The 21,144-nt window shown below is 36.7% G+C and overlaps 2 protein-coding genes, 1 long non-coding RNA gene and 3 pseudogenes across 3 annotated transcripts; 2 read left to right on the forward strand and 4 right to left on the reverse strand.

Annotated features, from left to right (window-relative positions):
* Positions 1 to 961: 961 nt before the first annotated feature.
* LOC145214094 (uncharacterized) lies at positions 962 to 2,706 on the forward strand. The gene has a single exon (XM_080082556.1). The coding sequence runs from the start codon at positions 1,456 to 1,458 to the stop codon at positions 2,176 to 2,178; it is 723 nt and encodes a 240-aa protein (XP_079938682.1). The 5' UTR covers positions 962 to 1,455; the 3' UTR covers positions 2,179 to 2,706.
* Positions 2,707 to 2,971: 265 nt separating this feature from the next.
* LOC145214012 (uncharacterized) lies at positions 2,972 to 4,748 on the reverse strand (annotated as a pseudogene).
* A 1,031-nt stretch (positions 4,749 to 5,779) lies between these two features.
* On the reverse strand, positions 5,780 to 6,785 carry LOC145212862 (uncharacterized; annotated as a pseudogene).
* A 2,177-nt stretch (positions 6,786 to 8,962) lies between these two features.
* On the forward strand, positions 8,963 to 15,686 carry LOC145212863 (uncharacterized). Its single transcript, XM_080081118.1, has 2 exons — positions 8,963 to 9,720; positions 14,414 to 15,686. The coding sequence occupies exons 1-2, from the start codon at positions 8,963 to 8,965 to the stop codon at positions 15,249 to 15,251; spliced, it is 1,596 nt and encodes a 531-aa protein (XP_079937244.1). The 3' UTR covers positions 15,252 to 15,686.
* Positions 10,786 to 12,901, reverse strand: LOC145212312 (uncharacterized; annotated as a pseudogene).
* A 2,085-nt stretch (positions 15,687 to 17,771) lies between the features above and the next one.
* LOC145212318 (uncharacterized) lies at positions 17,772 to 17,967 on the reverse strand. The gene is made up of 2 exons (XR_013856673.1): positions 17,917 to 17,967; positions 17,772 to 17,886 (listed from the first exon to the last, which is right to left on the reverse strand). It is a non-coding gene; the product is annotated as an uncharacterized LOC145212318 (long non-coding RNA).
* Between the last annotated feature and the right edge of the window lie 3,177 nt (positions 17,968 to 21,144).

The raw sequence follows: 21,144 nt of genomic DNA on the forward strand, positions 1-21,144 counted from the left end.
TTCAGCGTTCAAGTCTTTTCATTATTTTTTATCATATTTTCATTTTATTGATCTATTGTGTTTTATCAATCCGGCAACACTTCTCTTGTGCATTTTTATCTCGGATAGTTTTCGTATGTTTCTCAAATCCAAATCCCAAGTTATTTCAGACCAAAAATACTTATAATGCTGGTGTATACTCTTAGGATGGACCTTTTACTTTTCATCTCAAACTACTTCTCAAAAATTTTACATGAATCAACTTAATATATTTTTTGCGAAGATATTCGGACTTCATTGGAAACGAGGCAACAACATATGATTGTACATTCAGATAAAAAAATCTCACAAATGCAAGTTTTACGAGAAACGTTTTACACAACAAAACCACGCAAAAAGTCACATGAAAATCCACACCGAACCTTATTTATACTGTTTTAGAAAAGGTTTTCAAGGCGGCAATAAATCGTTTAGACGTGCAAGATTCAATATTCCTGTTTAATATGAGATTTGTAAAAACAAGGTTTTGAAAAGCTAGTAGCCTAGAAACTGATAATCTATGTATCGGACTTCGGACTTTAATTTCAAACATTTTTATCACATGCAATAATAATGACATATTTTCACCACATTCCACGACATCTCCACTTACTGTAAATAAGTCTTACATGACATCATTCCGAAATGAAAATAACATTGTCAACTGGAATTCATCGACCACTAGAAACAATTTATCACCATACAGCGTGATATTCTGAGGACCATCAAACAGAAAGGACATAAAACAGACACGAAACGATTTGAGCGTGAACATTTGACACCGGAGCACGAAGACTTATACGTGTTAACAACTACGGTTGAGAACTTTAGTTAACCTTTTCGCGTATATGTGTTAGTATCGTGACCGGACGCTATATAAGCCAGGCGTTATTCAACTCAAACCAGAGAATATCTTATAGTGCATAACTCAGTTCACAGTACACTAGTCACTACGGTAGATCGCAGAGTATTGGTGTTGTGTGCTCAAACTGCCAGTAGCGCCGTTGTGCCATGCTTTGTCGAAATGTAGACTTCAGATATATTGTCTACCCTCAGTGTCAGTGCAAGTCTTACCGAGAAGCCATCAACGGCTTTTCGTTATGGTGCACTTTCCGTTTCCATAAGCAACTAAAAGAAAATTACAGTTTAGAATATCGTTAACTTGGACACATACACTACTTAAAACTACGTTTCACGGCTTATGCCAAATTATAGACTTGAAAACTTTAAAGTCGTGTTTTGCGTTGTGCGCTGTTCTAGTTTATCAGCGATTAACGTATTTATTACTGGAGCTACATTCGGAGTGTTAAGTTTGTCTACCGTGAGGGGTCGGTAAAACCTAACAACGGAATTTACTGACTAATTTTGCTGTCTTACCGGCGCAGTTTTATTAAAAACTATTTGGACGTTAAACATAAGTTTAAGTTTTGTTGAAAGATGTCAAACCTTCACATGAGTGAAAACATGGAAGAAAAAGAGTTTGCGTGCAAAACTTGTGGCAAAAGGTTTAAAACATCCCAGTCTTTACGAAGACATGATTCAAGAATGCACGACAGCAGCAAGAAAATCCATCGTTGTAAATTCTGTGAAAAATGTTTTGTAACTATTAGTAAGCTAAAGCAGCATTTAGTCAGTCACTATGGTGATAAACAGCATAAATGTGATGTCTGTGAGAAACGGTTTGTGACTTTCGTAGCTGCGAAAAGACACATGTTGATTCATTCTGAAGAAAAAGCTCATCAGTGCAATGTCTGTGAAAAGCCATATAGGACTTTGAAAGAATTGAAATCTCACTCACGAACTCACACTGGTGAAAAACCGTATCGCTGTGACATTTGTGAAAAGCGATATCGAACTCGAGGGCACCTAAAAATACATGTGTTCAGTCATACTGGTGAAAAACCATACAAATGTAAATTTTGCGATAAGAGATTTATGACGTCTTGCAACGCTAAGAGACATATGTCGACACACACTGGCGAAAAACGCCATATTTGCAAAGTTTGTGAAAAAACATTTCGGGATTCATGGGACATGATGCAACATATGGTTGTGCATTCAGATGCGAAACCCCACAAATGTAAGTTTTGTGAGAAAAGTTTCACTCTTCTAAACAATGCAAAAAGACACATGAAACTACACACCAACAAGAAGACTTAGATGTAATGTTTGTGAGAAAGTATTCAATACAGCGAGAAGTGAAACATCATGCAGTTTTGCATGAAGACAATATTCTTTTTCAGTGTGATATTTGTAAAAAAATATTTCGACAAAGTGGTAACTTAAAACAGCATTTGGTTGTTCACACTAAAAATAACGCATTAACTTCTTCTTGTAAATAGCGTATAACAAACTGGAGTATTTCAATAAATCAATCCGTCCTTAACAATGTAAAAAATGTAAAGTTAGATCACAGACCAGACATGAGTGTTGATTTCAATTGGTTTAATCAATGCTTCGGAATAGCAAGATTTAGAAATGTATGAAAGTATTGTTTTTGTTCGGAATTGTGCAAAACAACTAGTGTCCTGTGTCCAGGAAACGCCTCACTTTAAGATGTCGCCTTGGCTGTCGCTTTTGCATGTGCTCTGTTTTTCATTATAGGCCTTCGTGCGTAGACCATACCATTTATTCGCTTGGTGATTTAAATGTTGCTTGTTTACGCTGATATAAACTTACTTATACGAAAGAGAACTTAAGCAGAATTTCCCACCCCGAATCTGTAAACTCACATGAGTCCGTGAAAGGTTTCGCGAGTTCGGGACCAATTAATTTACCAAATGCGAAAATAGTTTTACCACCAAACATTTCCGTTATTTTATGTTTCATTTATACAAAGATTGTGCGAAACTGACGTATTCCAAGACCCAAAATGTCGAGAAAATCTCATTTCGATAATTCAAAGAGAATCATGATTTCTATCACCAGCAACAGACTAGAGAATATGCCATAATGAGATGAGTTGAGTTTATTTCGACGGTGAAACAAATCATAGCCACACGATCTCACAAAAATATTCACCAAGAATCCACATAGCTGCCCAATAATGATACAATTAAAGTGCGACAAAGTTGAAAGCACAAATGGTGGACAGGTGGTAAACGCGAAGTATTTAAAACATTAAAAAAGATTATTGTTGCTAATTGTCTTTTTGTGGTTTTAGCCAAGAACGTATTTATAATAGGTATATTTTACAACAGCGCCGAATACGGTTTAACATCCTGAAATGCTGGATGAAGTTTATTGACCTCAAGTATTCCAACTTTTTACGGAAGAACGAAATAATATTTTTCTTTTCTTTCGGTAGTACGAGATTAAAACAATCATAAATGATTAACACAACCACTTGCTATACCTGCTGCTAGTAGTCGTACTTCAGGCCGACTTTTTAAGTTAGGTTTGCACAAATAAAAACATATTTAACTTAAGTCTTGTTCTCATTTGTTCAGAAATTTCACAAATTTCATGTCTGATTTGGACTTTGATTGAAACTGTTTCAGATTTCGGTCGGGTTTGAGGCTTGTAATCGGGCCTGCTTACAACCTTCTGCAGCTCTCAATCATCAGATAAGACAGAAACATACATATTCTTTCTTGGTTTAATTAAATACTCCAGTTTGCAGTACAGTATTGCAATGACGTTAGTCTCGGTGAACAGCCAAAGTGCTGCTTTAAGTTCCAAGCTCTCCGAAATCTTTTCTTGCAAATGTCACACTGAAAAGGTTTCTTGTCTTCATGTAAAACTGAATGATGTTTCACGTCTCTTGCTGTATCCAACACTTTTTTGCAAACATTACATATAGGTCTTCTTGTTGGTGTGAAGTTTCATGTGTCTGCGTTGTTTAGGAGGTTGAAACTTTTCTCGCAAAACTTACATTTGTGAGGTTTCTCATCTGAATGCACAACCATATGTTGCCTCAAATCGGTAGAAGTCCGAAATGTTTTTTCACAAACTTCGCAGATATGCCGTTTTTCGCCAGTGTGCATCGACATATGTCTTAAAGCATTGCCGTTAAAGCTAAATCTTTTTTCACAGAATTTACATTTGTATGGTTTTTCGCCAGTGTGACTCAACAAATGTCTTTTTAGGTAAACCATGGCCGAAAATTGCTTTTCACACATGTCACAGCGATGTGATTTTTCGTCAGTGTGAGTCCGGGCGTGACATTTCAACTCTTGCAATGTCCGATATTGCTTTTCACAAACATCGCACCGATGAGGTTTTTCTTCAGAATGAATCAACATGTGTTTCTTTGCATTCCAGAGATGAACGAAACGTTTTTCGCAAAAATCACATTTATACTGTTTATCACCATTGTGACTAGCAGTATGCAGTTTTAGCTCACTAATAGTTACAAAACCTTTCTCACAGACTTTACAACGATGGATTTTCTTGCTGCTGTCATGCATTCTTGAATCATGCATCTGTAAGTATTTTGATGTTTTGAACTTTTTGCTACAAGTTTTGCACTGAAAAGGCAGGTCGTTTTTGCTTTTGTCCATTATGCACGTCAGATAAAACAGTTCGTTTAACGTTCAAAATAATGCTTTTTCCTTCAACTTATCGTTGCTGCAAGACAGATAAAATAATTTTTAATTTGAATAACTTCTCTACGTAGCCTACAAACGTGTGGGCTAAAAACGGCATGTTGAACAGCATCATGTTAAAACTTTAGTTCATAATCACTGCCGTTAAAACTTATATGACAAGCGAAGGTTTTTCATGGCGCGCCAAACGAATTAGATTGAACAGTTACATTGCTTGTGTTTAGCGTGTTATGATACAAGTGTCCTAAAATCCAGCCTACATGCACAAATCTGTCTATTTTCTGAATAGTATTGAGGTTAACTTGCTCAAACCACTATTCATTACTCACAATTAACTGTTAAAACGCACCATGTTGCCGAAGCCTGGATAAATTCTGATAAAGCATGTGTTCCTTTTTCAGTATATCAGTTTTTTGCTAAAGTCTGTATGGAAAGTCTGGCCCTTTGAGCACTACACCTAAATTCGACACTTTGTAATACTTCCTCTAGGTTTTCCTGTGCTGTACGTTCTAATTGGGAGAAACGAGTGTGATTATTTCCTTGCTTGGCAGTACTTGGCCTACATTGCAACAAGCATTTTGTGGCTCCGCATTACTTAAGAACTGCCAGTGTACAGTTTTTCAAGTTTTACCGTGGCTCTTTCGGATGTCACCAAACAACGCGCATGCATCCGACCATAAGGTTGTCGATATGCTAAAAACTGGAACTTATCCAACTGTATTCTGTATGTAAGAACAAAAAATGATCGAAAACAAAACTTTGTCATTGGCTGCCAAGGAAATTATTAAACAGTATCTCTTTTAAACTAGAGTATAGGTCTTTCGAAATTTTCAATGTTTGCTTCTTTCACTAAGCGAAATAAACTTATAAGCTTAGTTCTCAACCGATGGCAAAAAAATTGTAAAAATCTCTCCAAGACCTAAAACGACAACTAAACAATTCAATTGCGTGAAAAAGCTTTATGGTATTTCAGCGTTCAAGTCTTTTCATTATTTTTTATCATATTTTCATTTTATTGATCTATTGTGTTTTATCAATCCGGCAACACTTCTCTTGTGCATTTTTATCTCGGATAGTTTTCGTATGTTTCTCAAATCCAAATCCCAAGTTATTTCAGAACAAAAATACTTATAATGCTGGTGTATACTCTTAGGATGGACCTTTTACTTTTCATCGCAAACTACTTGTCAGTTTTATGTAAAATTTTACATGAATCAACTTAATATATTTTTTGCGAAGAAATTTTTGTAGTACAGTATTGCAATGACTTTAGTCTTGTGTACAGCCTATTGCTGTTTTTAGTCCCAAGCTCTCCGAAATCTTTTCTTGCAAATGTCACACTGAAAAGGTTTCTTGTCTTTATCTAAAACTGAATGATGTTTCACTTCTCTTGCTGTATCCAACACTTTTTCGCAAACATTACATAGAGGTCTTCTTGTTAGTGTGAAGTTTCATGTGTCGTTTTGCGTTGTTTAGGAGGTTGAAACTTTTCTCGCAAAACTTACATTTGTGAGGTTTCTCATCTGAATGCACAACCATATGTTGCCTCAAATCGGTTGAAGTCCGAAATGGTTTTTCACAAACTTCGCAGATATGCCGTTTTTCGCCGGTGTGCATCGACATATGTCTTAAAGCATTGCCGTTAAAGCTGAATCTTTTTTCACAGAATTTACATTTGTATGGTTTGTCACCAGTGTGACTCAACAAATGTCTTTTTAGGTAAACCATGGCCGAAAATTGCTTTTCACACATGTCACAGCGATGTGATTTTACGTCTGTGTGAGTCCGGGCGTGACATTTCAACTCTTGCGATGTCCGATATTGCTTTTCACAAACATCGCACCGATGAGGTTTTTCTTCAGAATGAATCAACATGTGTGTCTTTGCATTTGAGAGATGAACGAATCGTTTTTCACAGAAATCGCATTTAAACTGTTTATCACCATTGTGACTAGCAGTATGCAGTTTCAGCGTACGAAGGGTTACAAAACCTTTTTCACAGATTTTACAACGGTGGATTTTCTTGCTGCTGTCGTGCATTCTTGAATCATGCATCTGTAAGTATTTCAATGTTTTAAACCTTCTGCCACATGTTTTGCACTGAAAAGGCAAATCTTTTTTGCTTTTGTCCATTGTACCCGTCAAATGTGACAGTTCCTTAAACGTTCAAATTGATGTTTTTTTCCTTTGACTTATCGTTGCTGCAAGACAGAACAAAAAACAATTTGAATATGAATTTATTCTCTTTTAAGCGGACAAACGTATGGACTAAAAACTGTGAAATCGTAGGCTACTTTGTTGTATCATGTTAAAACTGTATTTCATAATCATTTAATTCAATTAACATTTGCATGACAAGCGAACGTTTTTCATGGCACGCCAAACCATCTAACTGTAATGTAACATGCTTGTTTTTGGTGTGTTATAGTGCAAATGTCCTTAAACTAAGCTTACATGCATAAATCTGTCCATTTTCTCATCAATAAAGAATTTAGCTTGCACCAACCACTATTGCTCACAAAAATTTGACACGTAAGGGTCATTGCCACAAGTAAATCGGCACGCATCCCTTAAAATGTTCCCGAACCCTGGTCTAATTGGCCTATCTTAAAAAAAATGTTGTTTTTTCAGAACATCATCTTTGCTTCTTGACCAAAGACTGTGGAAAGGTTTGGCCATTTGAGCACTGCACTTAAATTCGACACTTTGAAATACTTCCTCTAGGTTTTCCTGTTTTGTAACCTGCGTTCGAGTTTGAAGCAGGGAGTGTTATTATTTCCCACTTGGCAGTATTTGGCCTATATTTTTTACCAGCACTTTGTAGTTGCGCAGTACTGAAGAACAGCCAGTGTACATTGATTTGCAAATGGCTGGACTGCACATTCTCTAACCAATAGCCTACTTCGCGACCACTATGTGATTTCAACTTGCCATAAAAAGTTTTAAAGCAAATTACAACAGTATTAACAAATGACGACAAGTGTAAATTGTAAAAACGTCCCCAAACCCAGAGAAGGGGTTCTACCTCTCGGATCGGAACAAACAACACAGATGTATCGAATCAAAAAATATGTTATAAAACCTTGGTTTATAAATGAGATTTAACGCATAAACTGCACCCTGTGGTTAAAAAATATACACTTAAATTTTTATCGTGGTCGCGGGCCATCTAGAAGAGGGCCGGATGCGACCCGCGGCCCGTGGGCTGTAGTAAAGACAATAGCCGCAATTTTGTCAAACACAAACACACAACGAATGGTAATGTTAAGAATGAATATAATTGTTGCGTAATCCAACATGGTGCGATTTGCTACAGAGTTCTGAGCCCGAACCCAAAACATTTTTGAGAAGCCCGTTTAGGCCCGAAATTTTGATTTTTTGATTGATAGGCCTATCCACGAAAGCCTTGCAACAAAGGATGAGAAAGAAAAAAAGAGAAAGACAACAAACACAATGAACAATAGTAGACAATGGGTTAACAATACGTTCTGTAGTAGGGTGGGCATTAGATCAAAGCCGTAGACTTGTTATTTAGCTGTGTGACTTTATTTTTTTTTTAAATTCACGGACACGGAACGTAAAGTCAGGCCCGTTTTCTCATCAATACCTAAGCCCGAACCCGGCCCGAACCCGGCCCGTAAAGCCCGGCCCGACTTGCAACTCTGATTTGCTAACCGTGGTGTTATAACAACACAGACAATCAATCATTTCCGTCATGCCTCAAATAGCAGGCGAACGGCAGAAGGATGTGATATTGCTCGGTTTGCTCGGATTGGACAGGAAACGTTTAAGCTTGCGTTGTTAAAAGAAACAAACCATGCATTTCAAAAACGAATAACTGACGCATTCTTTATCGCAACTCTTTTAACTTTACTCGCGTGTATTCTCTTTTTGTTGTGTTAAGTTAGAAGCGCATGACGCAAACTGGCAACCGGACATAAAGGCCGCGCCCAGTTGCGTCAGGATATATATAGGCCTCGCCCAACTGCGTCGAGATTATGTTTTGAATAAGCCTTTCTAAAGCCTTGTATTTGTATAATTTTACCTTGTATTGTCTTTATCAAAATCAGAAGGTGGTGTGCTAAAGGTTGTATGTATTTAGGGGCATAACCCTGCTAAATAGTTTAGCTCTAATTTAAACTGAAAATAATGCACAGAGATTCGTAAGCGTTAGCGTGAATTCACCCCTGATTGAATATAAAATAAGAGTTTATAGTTTGTGACGACAGTTTAGACTTGAGACAGATAATTCAGTCTTAATAGGCTAACGGGAAGCGTTTACAATAATATATCACTTAACAAAGAATGTGACGGATGTGTTTTGCTGTCTTGCAGGAAAAGTAGGTTTGAGCAAGAAACTATTTGGACGTTTAAGTAACTTTCAGTTTCGTGGAAAGATGTCACAAATGTACACGAGTAAAAACATGGAACTCGGATATCTAGGAACGCATGATTCAAGTATGCACGACAGCAGCAAGAAAATTCATTATTGTAAAGTATGCGAAAAAGGATTTGTAACCTTGCAAAATGAAAAACGACACATGTTGATTCATTCCGGAGAAAAACCTCATCGGTGCAATTTCTGTGAAAAGCAATTTCGCACTTTGCCAGAATTGAAATCTCACACACGAACTCACACTGGTGAAAAACCGTATCGCTGTGACATTTGTGAAAAGCGATATCGTAATCAATGGCACTTGAAAATACATTTGTTAAGTCATACTGGTGAAAAACCATACAAATGTAAATGTTGCGATAAGAGGTTTGTGACGTCGTACAACGCTATAAGACATATGTCGACACATACCGGCCAAAAACGCCATATTTGCGAAGTTTGTGAAAAAACCTTTCCGACTTTATGGCACATGAAGCGACACATGGTTGTGCATTCCGATGAGAAACCTCACAAATGCAAGTTTTGTGAGAAAACTTTCACTCGCCTAGACAACGCAAAAACACACATGAAACTTCACACCAACAAGAAGACTTATAGATGTAATGTTTGTGAAAAAGTGTTCAATACAGCAAGAGAAGTGAAGCATCATGTAGTTTTACATGAAGACAAGAAATCTTTTCAGTGTGAGATTTGTGAAAAAAGATTTCAAAAAGCTGGTAACTTAAAACGGCACTTGACTGTTCACAAAAAAACAATAACGCATTGACATCTTTTTGTGGACATCGTATACCAAACTGGAGTATTTCAATAAATCAATCTGGCCTTTACAATGTAAAAAAATTAAGTTATAATCACTAGTCATGCATGAGTGTCGATTTGTCTTGGTTTAATGCTTCAGAATAGCTAAATTTAGAAATGTATGAAGAATTGTTTTTGATCGGAATTGTGCAAAACTATTCTTGTCCTGTGTTTGTCCAATGTCCAGGAAACGCCTTATTTTCTGATATCGTTATGTCAGTAGCATTTGCGCTGTTTTTCGAAAGGTAACCAGTACCCTGTCTGCGTAGATTGTAGATTGTAGTATTTCTTGGTTCGGTGCTTTAAATGTTGCTCATAAATTCGCGGTTTTCACGAGTTCTTGAACAATTTACCAAATGCGAATATACTTTTTATCACAGAACATTTCCGTTATTTTACATTTCATTTAAGCAAAGATTGTGCGGAATTGACATAATCAAAGACCCAAAACATCAAGAAAAACAAATTTTAACAATTTACGATGAGAAAACATGGTTTCTGTTACATCAGTGGTTCCCAACCTATGGGTCGCGACCCAAAGTTGGGTCGCCTGAACATTCTGTTGGGTCGCTTGTTTTAGTGACAATTACAGCATCTACTTTTTGACGCCGCGTGGCGTTACTTTTATATTACCCAGGGCTTTAAATTGTTGCCCAATAATAACTTCATCACAACTTGTAGTGATAATGTTTAAAACTGTTTGTGACGTCATAAAGTAATGTGTTAGCTCACAGTAGAGCGTTGTCTGGCAAATAATGCCTCGATTCAGCTCCGGAATAAATGGAAATGTTTGGTCGTAAAAAACAACAGCGTTCGTTCGTTATAAGGTTATTGATTTGCTAAACTGGCGCAGTAATTTTTTTTCAAAAAATTTCCTATCTTACAGACAAAGATACAACTAAAAGAACATGTCCATGGGTCGCGAGAAATCCCAAAACTAAATTTTGGTAAGTATTTGGGTCGCGTTAAAAAAAGGTTGGGAACCACTGTGTTACATTGTCACCAACAACAGAGTAGAAAATATAATACACGAGATGGGTTGAGTTTATTTTAACGGTTAGTTGTTAGTTGAGTCATTTCGACGATGAAACAAATCATAGCAACACAATTGCGCAAAAATATTCACCAAGATTCTCATTTGTTCAGCAATTTTACCAATTTTCTGTCTGATTCGGACTGTGATTGAAAACTGTTTTAGATTTCGATCGGGTTTGAGGCTTGCAATTGGGCCTGTTTACAGCCTTCGCAAAAAGCCTTTGATATTTTTAAGTATGGCAGTTCCCAACCATCAGATAAGACAAAAACTTTACGTAATGTTTTATTGTTTAATTAAAGTACTCCAGTTTGCAGTACAGTATTGCAATGACGTTAGTCTAGGTGAACAGTCTATAGCTGTTTTAAGTCCCAAGCTTTCCAAAAATTTTTCTTGCAAATCTCACACTGTAAAGGTGTCTGGTCTTCATGTAAAACGACATGACGTTTCACTTCTCTTGCTGTATTGAACACTTTTTCGCAAACATTACATAGAGGTCTTCTTGTTGGTGTGAAGTTTCATGTGTCTTTTTGCGTTGTTTAGGAGGTTGAAACTTTTCTTGCAAAACTTACATTTGTGAGGTTTCTCATCCGAATGCACAACCACATGTTGCCTCAAATCGGTAGAAGTCCGAAACGGTTTTTCACAAACTTCGCAAATATGGCGTTTTTCGCCAGTGTGCGTCTTCATATATCTTAAAGCATTGCCGTTAAAGCTAAATTTTCTCTCGCAAAATTTACATTTGTATGGTTTGTCACCAGTGTGACTCAACAAATGTCTTTTTAGGTAAACCATAGCCGAAAATTGCTTTTCACACATGTCACAGCGATGTGATTTTTCGTCTGTGTGAGTCCGGGCATGAGATTTCAACTCTTGCAATGTCCGATATTGCTTTTCACAAACATCGCACCGATAAGGTTTTTCTTCAGAATGAATCAACATGTGTTTCTTTGCATTCGAGGGATGAACGAATCGTTTTTCGCAAAAATCACATTTATACTGTTTATCACCATTGTGACTAGCAGTATGCAGTTTCAGCTCACGAAGGGTTACGAAACATTTTTCACAGACTTTACAACGGTGGGTTTTCTTGCTGCTGTTGTGCATTCTTGGATCATGCTTTTGTAAGGACATGAATGTTTGAAACCTTTTGCCACAAGTTTTACATCGAAAAGGCAATTCTTTTTTGCTTTTGTCCATTGTATCCCTCATTTAACACAGTTACTTCAACGTCAAAATAATGTTTTTTTGCTTAGACTTATTGTTTCTGTAAGACAGAAAAAAAACTGCTCGAAGTACTTCTAATAATTAGCCTACTAACGTGAGAAAAAAATCTGTTAACGTATCATGTTAAAACTGTAGTTCACAAATATTTAGCTCAATCACTGTTGACATGACAAGCAAAGGTTGTTCATGGACCGCCAAACGATTTAAGTTGAACTGTTGCATTGCTGGTTTCGTGTATGTTAAAATGCAAGTGTCCTAAAATCCAGCCTACATGCACGAATCTGTGTATTTTCTGATTAAGATTAAGTTCAGATTGCACTAACCACTCTTACTCACAAAAATGTTGACACGTACGGTAATTGCCACAAGTAAATTTACAAGCATCCCCTAAAATGTTCCCGAACCCTGATCTAATGTCACAAAACATTGCTTTCACCACAGTACACCTAAATTAGACACTTTGTAATACTTCCTCTAGATTTTCCTATGTTGTACTTTCTAGTTGTGGGATTTCACATTACTCAAGAACAGCCACTGGCAGAGACCATTGATTTACAAAAGGCTGAGCTGTCCATTCTCTAACCAGTAGCCTACTTTGAAAAACCCTCTCTAAGACCTTCATATCACAAAACGGAACAATTCAACCCCTCAACCGCTTATAATGCTGTTGGGTGTTTCAGCTGTAGCTATTTCAATGTTTCTTATCTTGCCTTGTGAGTTATTTTCATTTTATCGCGCTATTGTATTTTATCGAACCTGCATCAGTTCTTCTTTTCTGCATTTTTATCTCGGATGGTTCTTACACCATGCAGTCTCTGTATCAAACTTTTTCTTCCACCTTGCATAAACTAACTATCTGAGCAACGAGATACGTTTCTCAAATTACAAAATAAAAGGTTATCTTAAATACGTGGCTTTTTCACAACAAAAACATTTTCTATACTGGTGTAAACTCTTAAGACAAATTTGTTACATTTATAACACGAATTCGTTTCATGTGAATGTAATTGTCAAGTGTCAAGTCTTGCCCATTCTCACCGTAAATCAAAAAAACAACTCACCAAGACCTTCATATCACAAAAACGAAACAATTTAACCGATCAACCGCTTATAATGCTGTTCCGTATTTCTGGTGAAGCCTTTTTAAATGTTTATCTTGCCTCAGGATTTATTACAAATCGGACATTGCGAGAATTGAAGTTATACACACGAACTCACACTGGTGAAAAAACGTATTGCTGTGACATTTGTGAAAAGCGATATCGTACTCAAGGGCACTTGAAAATACATTTGTTGAGTTATACTGGCGAAAACCATATAAATGTCAAATTCGTAACAAAGGGTTCATGACGTCTTGCAATGCTATAAGACATGTTTCGATACACAATGGCGAAAACCGCCATGTTTGCAAGGTTTGTGAGAAACCATTTCGGACTTCTAGCGGTTTTAAGCAACACATGGTTGTTCATTCAGATAAGAAACACCACAAATGCTAGTTTTGCGAGAAAAGTTTCAAACTACGAAATAAAGCAAAAAGTCACATGAAATTCCATTTTGACACACAGATGTTTGTGAAACCGTAGTCAAGGCAACAAGCTTAAAAAAAGACAATAAGCATCATGCAGATATGTAGCAAAACACAATGCCTGTTTATTATGAAATTTGGAGAAAACAAGATTTCGGAAAGCTGAGAACCTACTTCGAGGCAACTTCGCATATCTGTTAACACTAAAGGTTATTAAAAACAACAAGCATTGTGTTGTTAAATGTACTATAGTTAACAAGTAGGAATTTTTCAAATAAATTTAACAGTTGATCGTGTATCAGAGTCGGACTATAAATTTTAACATTTTAATCACATTGAATTGTTTGGTGTTGTATCTTTTTTGGCTCGTTATCATCTTGCCTTTCATTAACACAAAATCTTGACCGGTTACGAATCTAACAAAACAAGTTTGCTAATTACTGCTCTGGTCATAAACTGGCTTGCGGCTATAATTGTTTCGTTCCCTTGCATGTTACCGAGAAGCCATAAACGGCTTTTCGTTAATAGTCATATGCTACCAAAAGAAAAGGTACAGTTTAAAATTTCGTTTACTTGGAAACGTACACTGCTTAGAACTACGTCTCTATTTTATAGTATCGTGACCTAAACGCTATGTAAGTCAAGCATTAGAAAGTTAAACATAGTAAATTCGTAATCATTGTATAGGGTTGTGTGTGCTTTAACTCTTAGCGCTCGTTGTTTTTGCGATACGGCTTATGTCAAATTATAGACTTGAGAACTATATAGTTCTGTTTGGAATTTTGCAGCTCTAATTTATCAGCAATTATCGTATTTATTACCGGAGCTACATTCGGACTGTTATGTTTGTCTAACGTGAGGGGTCGGTAATACCTGACAACGAAATTTACGGATACGTTTTGCTTTTATACAGACACAGTAAGTTTTATCAAGAACTATTTGAAACGTTTAAACATTTTTGTGTTTTATCGGAAGATGTCAAAACCTCACATGGCTATAAACATCGAAGATAAACAATTTGAATGCAAAACTTGTGGCAAAAGGTTTAAAACATCAAGGACTTTACGAGGGCATGATTCAAGAATGCACGACAGCAGCAAGAAAATTCATCGTTGTAAAGTCTGTGAAAAAGGGTTTGTATCTCTTAGTGAGATAAAACTGCATTTGGTCAGTCACTACGGTGATAAACAGCATAAATGTGATGTTTGTGAGAAACGGTTTGTAAGGTTCGAAAATGCAAAAATACACATGTCGATTCATTCTGGAGAAAAACCTCATCGGTGCAATGTCTGTGAAAAGCAATATCGGACGTTGCAAGGATTGAAAATTCACACACGAACTCACACTGGTGAAAAACCGTATCGCTGTGACATTTGTGAAAAGCGATATCGTACTCAAGGGTACCTGAAAATACATTTGTTGAGTCATACTGGTGAAAAACCATACAAATGTAAACTTTGCGATAAGAGATTTTCGACGTCTTGCAAAGCAAAAACACATATGTCGATACACACTGGCGAAAAACGCCATATTTGTGAAGTTTGTGAGAAACCATTCCGTTCTTCTTCAAATTTAAAGGAACACATGGTTGTGCATTCAGATGAGAAACCTCATAAATGTGAGTTTTGCGAGAAAAGTTTCAAATATCGAAACACTGCAAAACGTCACATGAGAATTCACATCAAGCCACAGAGGCAATGCTTGTAAAAAACATTTGAGAATGAAAGAGAATGGAATATCATACAGATGTACTTTTAGTATGAAATTTGTAAAAAACAAGATTTCAAAACGCTGGCACTTAGAAGCAAAATATAGGTTTCCTGTTGCCACTAAATATTGATATCACCACAAAAATTTTATTAAAAAATAAAGTATTGTTCAACAAAATTTTGTAGGTTGTGCACAAAGGAGCAGATAAACATGTTACAATTTTGTTTGATTTCAAATGTGTCATGCTATGTGATTGCGATATTTTGGTGTAAACGTTTTAAAATATTGTTTTTGCTGTGAATTGGAAAATTTGTAATGTTGTACCCTCATATGTAAAAACGGCGTATTGCTTCACCTGTCATTTTGCTTGTATGGACTTAAAGGAGTTACTATGAATTTATTATCGTAATAAAGTTTCTGTTGTAAAATGCCTTTCTTTACTCTGTCATGTTTCATCTGTCATTAAGTTTTTGTAGACGAATGCAAAGATTAATGTTGGTAAAACTATGTAAACTATAAATCAGTTGGGCCAGTGTCATTTTTTAAACTTACCAAAATCAGACGTTTGTCTGAAAAGTGAAAACACGAGACGAAAAGTTGAATTTGCAGGGGAATTGCCATGCCATGACTTCGGGTTCTCGGTAGAAACGTACCGAATATTCGGTTTGTCGAATTTATTCGGCAGAATCAGCCACTTTTGCAAAGATTCGGTTTCGGCCGAATAATTTGTTGCGATTACCGCATCGTTTATGAACACACATTTAAAACGTTTCCCGCGCTTAGTACCAACGAAAATCTTGTCAATTATGATTTTTTTATTACATTATCGTTTTCCCCACTGCGGGAAACTAATCAGTAATTTATTGTCGGTTGGCAACCATGCTTGAGACAATGTTAAACCCCACAGAACGAAAATGAGTACGAAACACAACCATTCTACACTAATTGCCTGGTAGATAAACTTATGTTTTCATGTCAAACGCGTAGGGTACGACTTTGCGTGACGACTTTAGGTTTCGGCCGAATCGAAATGTCGCCGAATCGGTACATCACTAGTTTTTAACCGGTTATTTTTCGGCCATGGTTAAGACAAAAGAAAAATAATCATTGAACATAGATCGCTTAAAAAAGCACTTTTCGTTCTTTATGGTGTCACAGAATAGGCATGTCAAAAATTTTGTGCCGTTTGTGGTATCTGTTGAAGGGTTTGCAGAGAGAGCTCAAGATTTTTTCTCGTTGTAGCATCGTTTTGAACATACACCTGAACTATCCTGAAGTCGTCACAATTATTCAGACCTTTCAGGTTCTTAGCAGTGTTTGATTCATTATTTATTAAACAAAACAGTTTTACAAGGTCGGCAGCATCCGGTAGTGTTGATTTGTTTTCTAAGATGTTTTTAAGAAGTCCATCAATTGATTTGTGTTTGGCAAGACAAAATGCTAAACCACCAGAAAATCGAGTGGATCTTAGTAAGTCACATTTGCTCCGTTCAAAACCCAAGGATCAAAATGATGGAGGCGTTGTGACGGGAGTTTCGATGCTGGACTCCCCGCTGCTTGTCTAGATGTGCCTTATTTTAACACTATAGCAGTAGTCTACTATTTTTGCTGTAAAACGACTTGTGACCAAAAAGGCGGTATTCGTTTTTTTTAATTTTATTTTAACACTTGCAGTAGTCTGCTATTAACCGGTTAACCCGTAACGCATTTTTTTATATGATACACTAAAGCAGGGGTCTTCAAACTTTTTAGCTCCATCGCCCCCTTTCCAAGGCACTGGCGCCTAACAAGGTAATGTAAAAGCGGAAAAATGTATGGCCTTTCACCATACTTAGCCACAATAAAGTGTCCCCTGTGGCTAATTTAATGCCTAACCTTGGTTTCGAGATCTCAATGTATTGGAATAGCAGCATGTTTAATCTGATGTGTCCATTGTCCCTGGTGTTTATTTGCAAGACGAATTATATCTGCTTGTAAGTCAAAGTTAGCTGAGTCTCACAGTTATGGTATATACTTATACAATCAGTAATGTTGAAATCGCCCCCTTTTGAAGTCAAATCGCCCCGCAACTTCCAAAATTTTCACTATCGCCCCCTCGGTGGACGAAATCGCCCCGTTGAAGAACCCTGCACTAAAGTAAACGTGCTCACAACCAGCTACGGTATGGTACTTTATTTTTCTTGATTATTTTTACATTTACATGTTACATAAGCAATTATTTGAAAATGTTGGCGTCTTCTTAGTCTTCTAATAAATACAGACTTTAAAGTAAAAGTGACAGCGCATGCATTAACCCAAGCTGTGGTTAGATAGAACAAAACTTTAGAAAGCGGCGCGAGCAAAATGAGTTTATAATTTCAGTTTGCATAATACTCTGAAAAGCCGTTACAGACAAAGTTTGTTTAGAATTCCACTTTTACATGTTCTACATGACATTTTCTACCTATTATTATAACTTAACAAACTTGTTTTAGAAATTCTAGAATAACTTTCTTTCGCGAAGGAGGGTTTTTAAAATCCGAACAGCACAATTGCAGTTTTATTGACTTTTGCATCGATTCTACGGCAAAAATATCACCACAACACATGGGCACTGACAGCAAGTCTGACTTGGTTTGTGTGAAATCAGCCCCTCGAAGCATCTCGAAGCACCTCGAAGCACCTCGAAGCACCTCGAAGCGACGCAAGCGCATACTTTAACAACGTTAAATGCTATGCTTGGGCCGTGTGTACTTTCTTGACCAGAATTCTCCACACCACCACGCAAAAAGTAAAGCGCGCAGAGCGAAAATTCGGGTTTGGTTTGAAAGGTCCATCCCACCTCTCGACCTTGCACCCTCGGTAGAGCTACTAACGTAAGAACTGACGGTAGCCACGTTTAGGGATTTCCGGTTGGTGGCGCAACGGAGCGTAGGCGTTTATTGTAACAATAATACCGCAATTTGAAACATGCTGACTCAGCAATTATTGTCGCCTTAAACGCCTATACTACGTTGCGCCACTAAACAGAAATTCCCAACGGTCTGTCGTTGAGAACTTGAAGGGTCTGTCGTTGAGTGCTGCCTCAAGGTCGAAGCGACATAAGCGCGGACTTTAACAATCCAAAAAGTGAGTTCGTTACCAATTCACCTCAAGCACAAAGTCACGTTATCATTTGTGCAGCAATTTTACGCATTTCTTTTCAGATTCGGACTTCGATTTTGGTCGGGTTTAAGGCTTGCAGTCTGGCCTGGTTACAATTTTTGCAAACAAATATTTTAATATTTTTGAGTATTACAGTTGCAAACAAACGATTACACAAACACGTTACATAATGTTTCTTAACCCGTAAGGCAGATTTTTTAATTAAAATACTTCAGTTTGAAATACAGTATTGATGTTAGTTTAGTGAACAGCCAAGTTTTAAGTTCCAAGCTCTCCGAAATCTTTTTTTGCCAATGTCACACTGGAAAGATTTCTTGTCTTCATGTAAAACTGCATGATGTTTCACTTCTTTTGCTGTATTGAACACTTTTTCAATAACATTACATATAGGTCTTCTTGTTAGTGTGAAGTTTCATGTGTCTTTTTGCGTTGTTTAGGAGGTTGAAACTTTTCTTGCAAAACTTACATTTGTGAGGTTTCTGATCTGAATGCACAGCCATGTGTTGCCTCAAATCCGTAGAAGTCCGAAACGGTTTTTCGCACACTTCGCAAATATGGCGTTTTTCGCCAGTGTGCGTCTTCATATGTCTTAAAGCATTGCCGTTAAAGCTAAATTTTCTCTCGCAAAATTTACATTTGTATGGTTTGTCACCAGTGTGACTCAACAAATGTCTTTTTAGGTAAACCATAGCCGAAAATTGTTTTTCACACATGTCACAGCGATGTGATTTTTCGTCTGTGTGAGTCCGGGCATGACATTTCAACTCTTGCAATCTCCGATATTGCTTTTCACAAACATCGCACCGATGAGGTTTTTCTTCAGAATGAATCAACATGTGTTTCTTTGCATTTCCGAGATAAACGAATCGTTTTTCGCAAAAATCGCATTTATGCTGTTTATCACCATTGTGACTAGCAGTATGCAGTTTCAGCTCACAAAGGGTTACAAAACCTTTCTCACAGACTTTACAACGATGGATTTTCTTGCTGCTGTCATGCATTCTCGAATCATGCATCTGTAAGTATTTTGATGTTTTGAACTTTTTGCTACAAGTTTTGCACTGAAAAGGCAATTCGTGTTTGATTTTGTCCATTGTGCGCGTCAGATGAAACAGTTCGTTTAACGTTCAAAATAATGCCTTTTCCTTCAACTTATCGTTGCTGCAAGACAGATAAAATAATTTTTAATTTGAATAACTTCTCTACGTAGCCTACAAACGTGTGGGCTAAAAACGGCATGTTGAGCAGCATTATGTTAAAACTTTAATTCACAATCACTTCCGTTAAAACTTTTATGACAAGTGAAGGTTTTTCATGGCGCGCCAAACGAATTAGATTGTACAGTTACATTGCTTGCTTTTAGCGTGTTATTATACAAGTGTCCTAAAATCGAGCCTACATGCACAAATCTGTCTATTTTCCGAATAGTATTGGGGTTAACTTGCACAAACCAATATTAATTACTCGCAATTAAACTGTTAAAACGCACCATGTTGCCGAAGCCTGGATAAATTCTGATAAAGCATGTGTTTCTTTTTCAGTAGGGGAAAGTAGTGTAATTTGGACCACTTAAGTTTGAACCTTCATAAAGTAAAAAGTAGTCTCTCAAATTAAGGGTAGTTTATGCGGTTCGTTAAGTTATGACGCTAAGTATATATTTGCAAAAAGGCAATGTTTGGATATTAACGTAAAAAGAGTAGAGGGCATTTAATTTGTTTTCGCGAAGTGGTCCATTTTACACGCATTGTTTGTAATTTGGACCAAAGTCGTGTGTAGAATGGACCACTTAAAATCCGTGCGATTTTTTTTCCATAAGTTCCTCAAAACGAACGTTAACAGCCTCAGATATCAACCTAATCAGGATTTTAATACATTACCACAATGTTTCACAAAATATTTAAATTTTATTGAAAAAAATCAAAAATGGGATATACAAAAATTAGAAATGAAATAATTCTTGAAGATAAAAAGGCCACAAATGGACTTCCTAGGATGGCTAAAATGAAAGAAAACTCGCAGAACACTGCAAAACAGCAGCATGGCAAATTAAAGCAATAATTGGTAAAGCAAAACACAATGAATGTAAATCCTGCACTGAGCTTGGTCTTTGTCTTTGTCATAAAAAACAGCATAATTAAAGGACTTTCTTTACTGATTCCATTTAGTTATAAGCTGCTTAGTCGCAAATTAAGTCAAACTTCTTTAAAAACTGTCAAAAACCTCCCCGAAATCAGAAATCTTCTCGGTGTATAAATGGAAGCTTTATTTTCAGCTGCCCGGTCTAAATTACACACTTTTACACGCATTATTTTTACCCAATTTATTTTAGGTTTGGAAAGTGTTAGCGGATTGTTCTTTGTATGCTAAATGCATTAATAGTTGTACCACACAAAAATTACACCCACTGAAATTGACACTAAACAGTAGTAAAAAAGCGCAAAAAGTTTGATCCCTAAAAAAATTATCAAATTTGCAATTTTTTTCTCTCTCTATAACAAACGGAAAGTATAGCATCAAGCTTGGAGCTTGGCGGCCGTAAGCCTTATAGCAAGTCGTCTTTCAAACTGTATAAAAGATATTCTGCCATCTTGCGTATATTCCGAAATATAAACAAGTTCCAAATTACACGCAGGGTCCAAATTACACGACTTTCTCCTATATCACCTTGTTTTTTGCTAATGCCTGTGCGGAAAGGTTTGGCCCTTTGAGCACTCCACTTAAATTCGACACTTTGAAATGCTTCCTC

Source organism: Phallusia mammillata, chromosome 2 (genome assembly GCF_965637545.1).
Source record: "Phallusia mammillata chromosome 2, kaPhaMamm4.hap1.1, whole genome shotgun sequence".
Taxonomy (NCBI): Eukaryota; Metazoa; Chordata; class Ascidiacea; order Phlebobranchia; family Ascidiidae; genus Phallusia; species Phallusia mammillata.

Coding starts and splice junctions, on each gene's coding strand:
- LOC145214094 (XM_080082556.1), top strand. CDS start 1,456: ATGTCAAACCTTCACATGAGTGAAAACATGGAAGAAAAAGAGTTTGCG.
- LOC145212863 (XM_080081118.1), top strand. CDS start 8,963: ATGTCACAAATGTACACGAGTAAAAACATGGAACTCGGATATCTAGGA. Junction 9,721..14,413: donor GTTCACAAAAAAACAATAAC/GCATTGACATCT, acceptor GAGGGGTCGGTA/ATACCTGACAACGAAATTTA.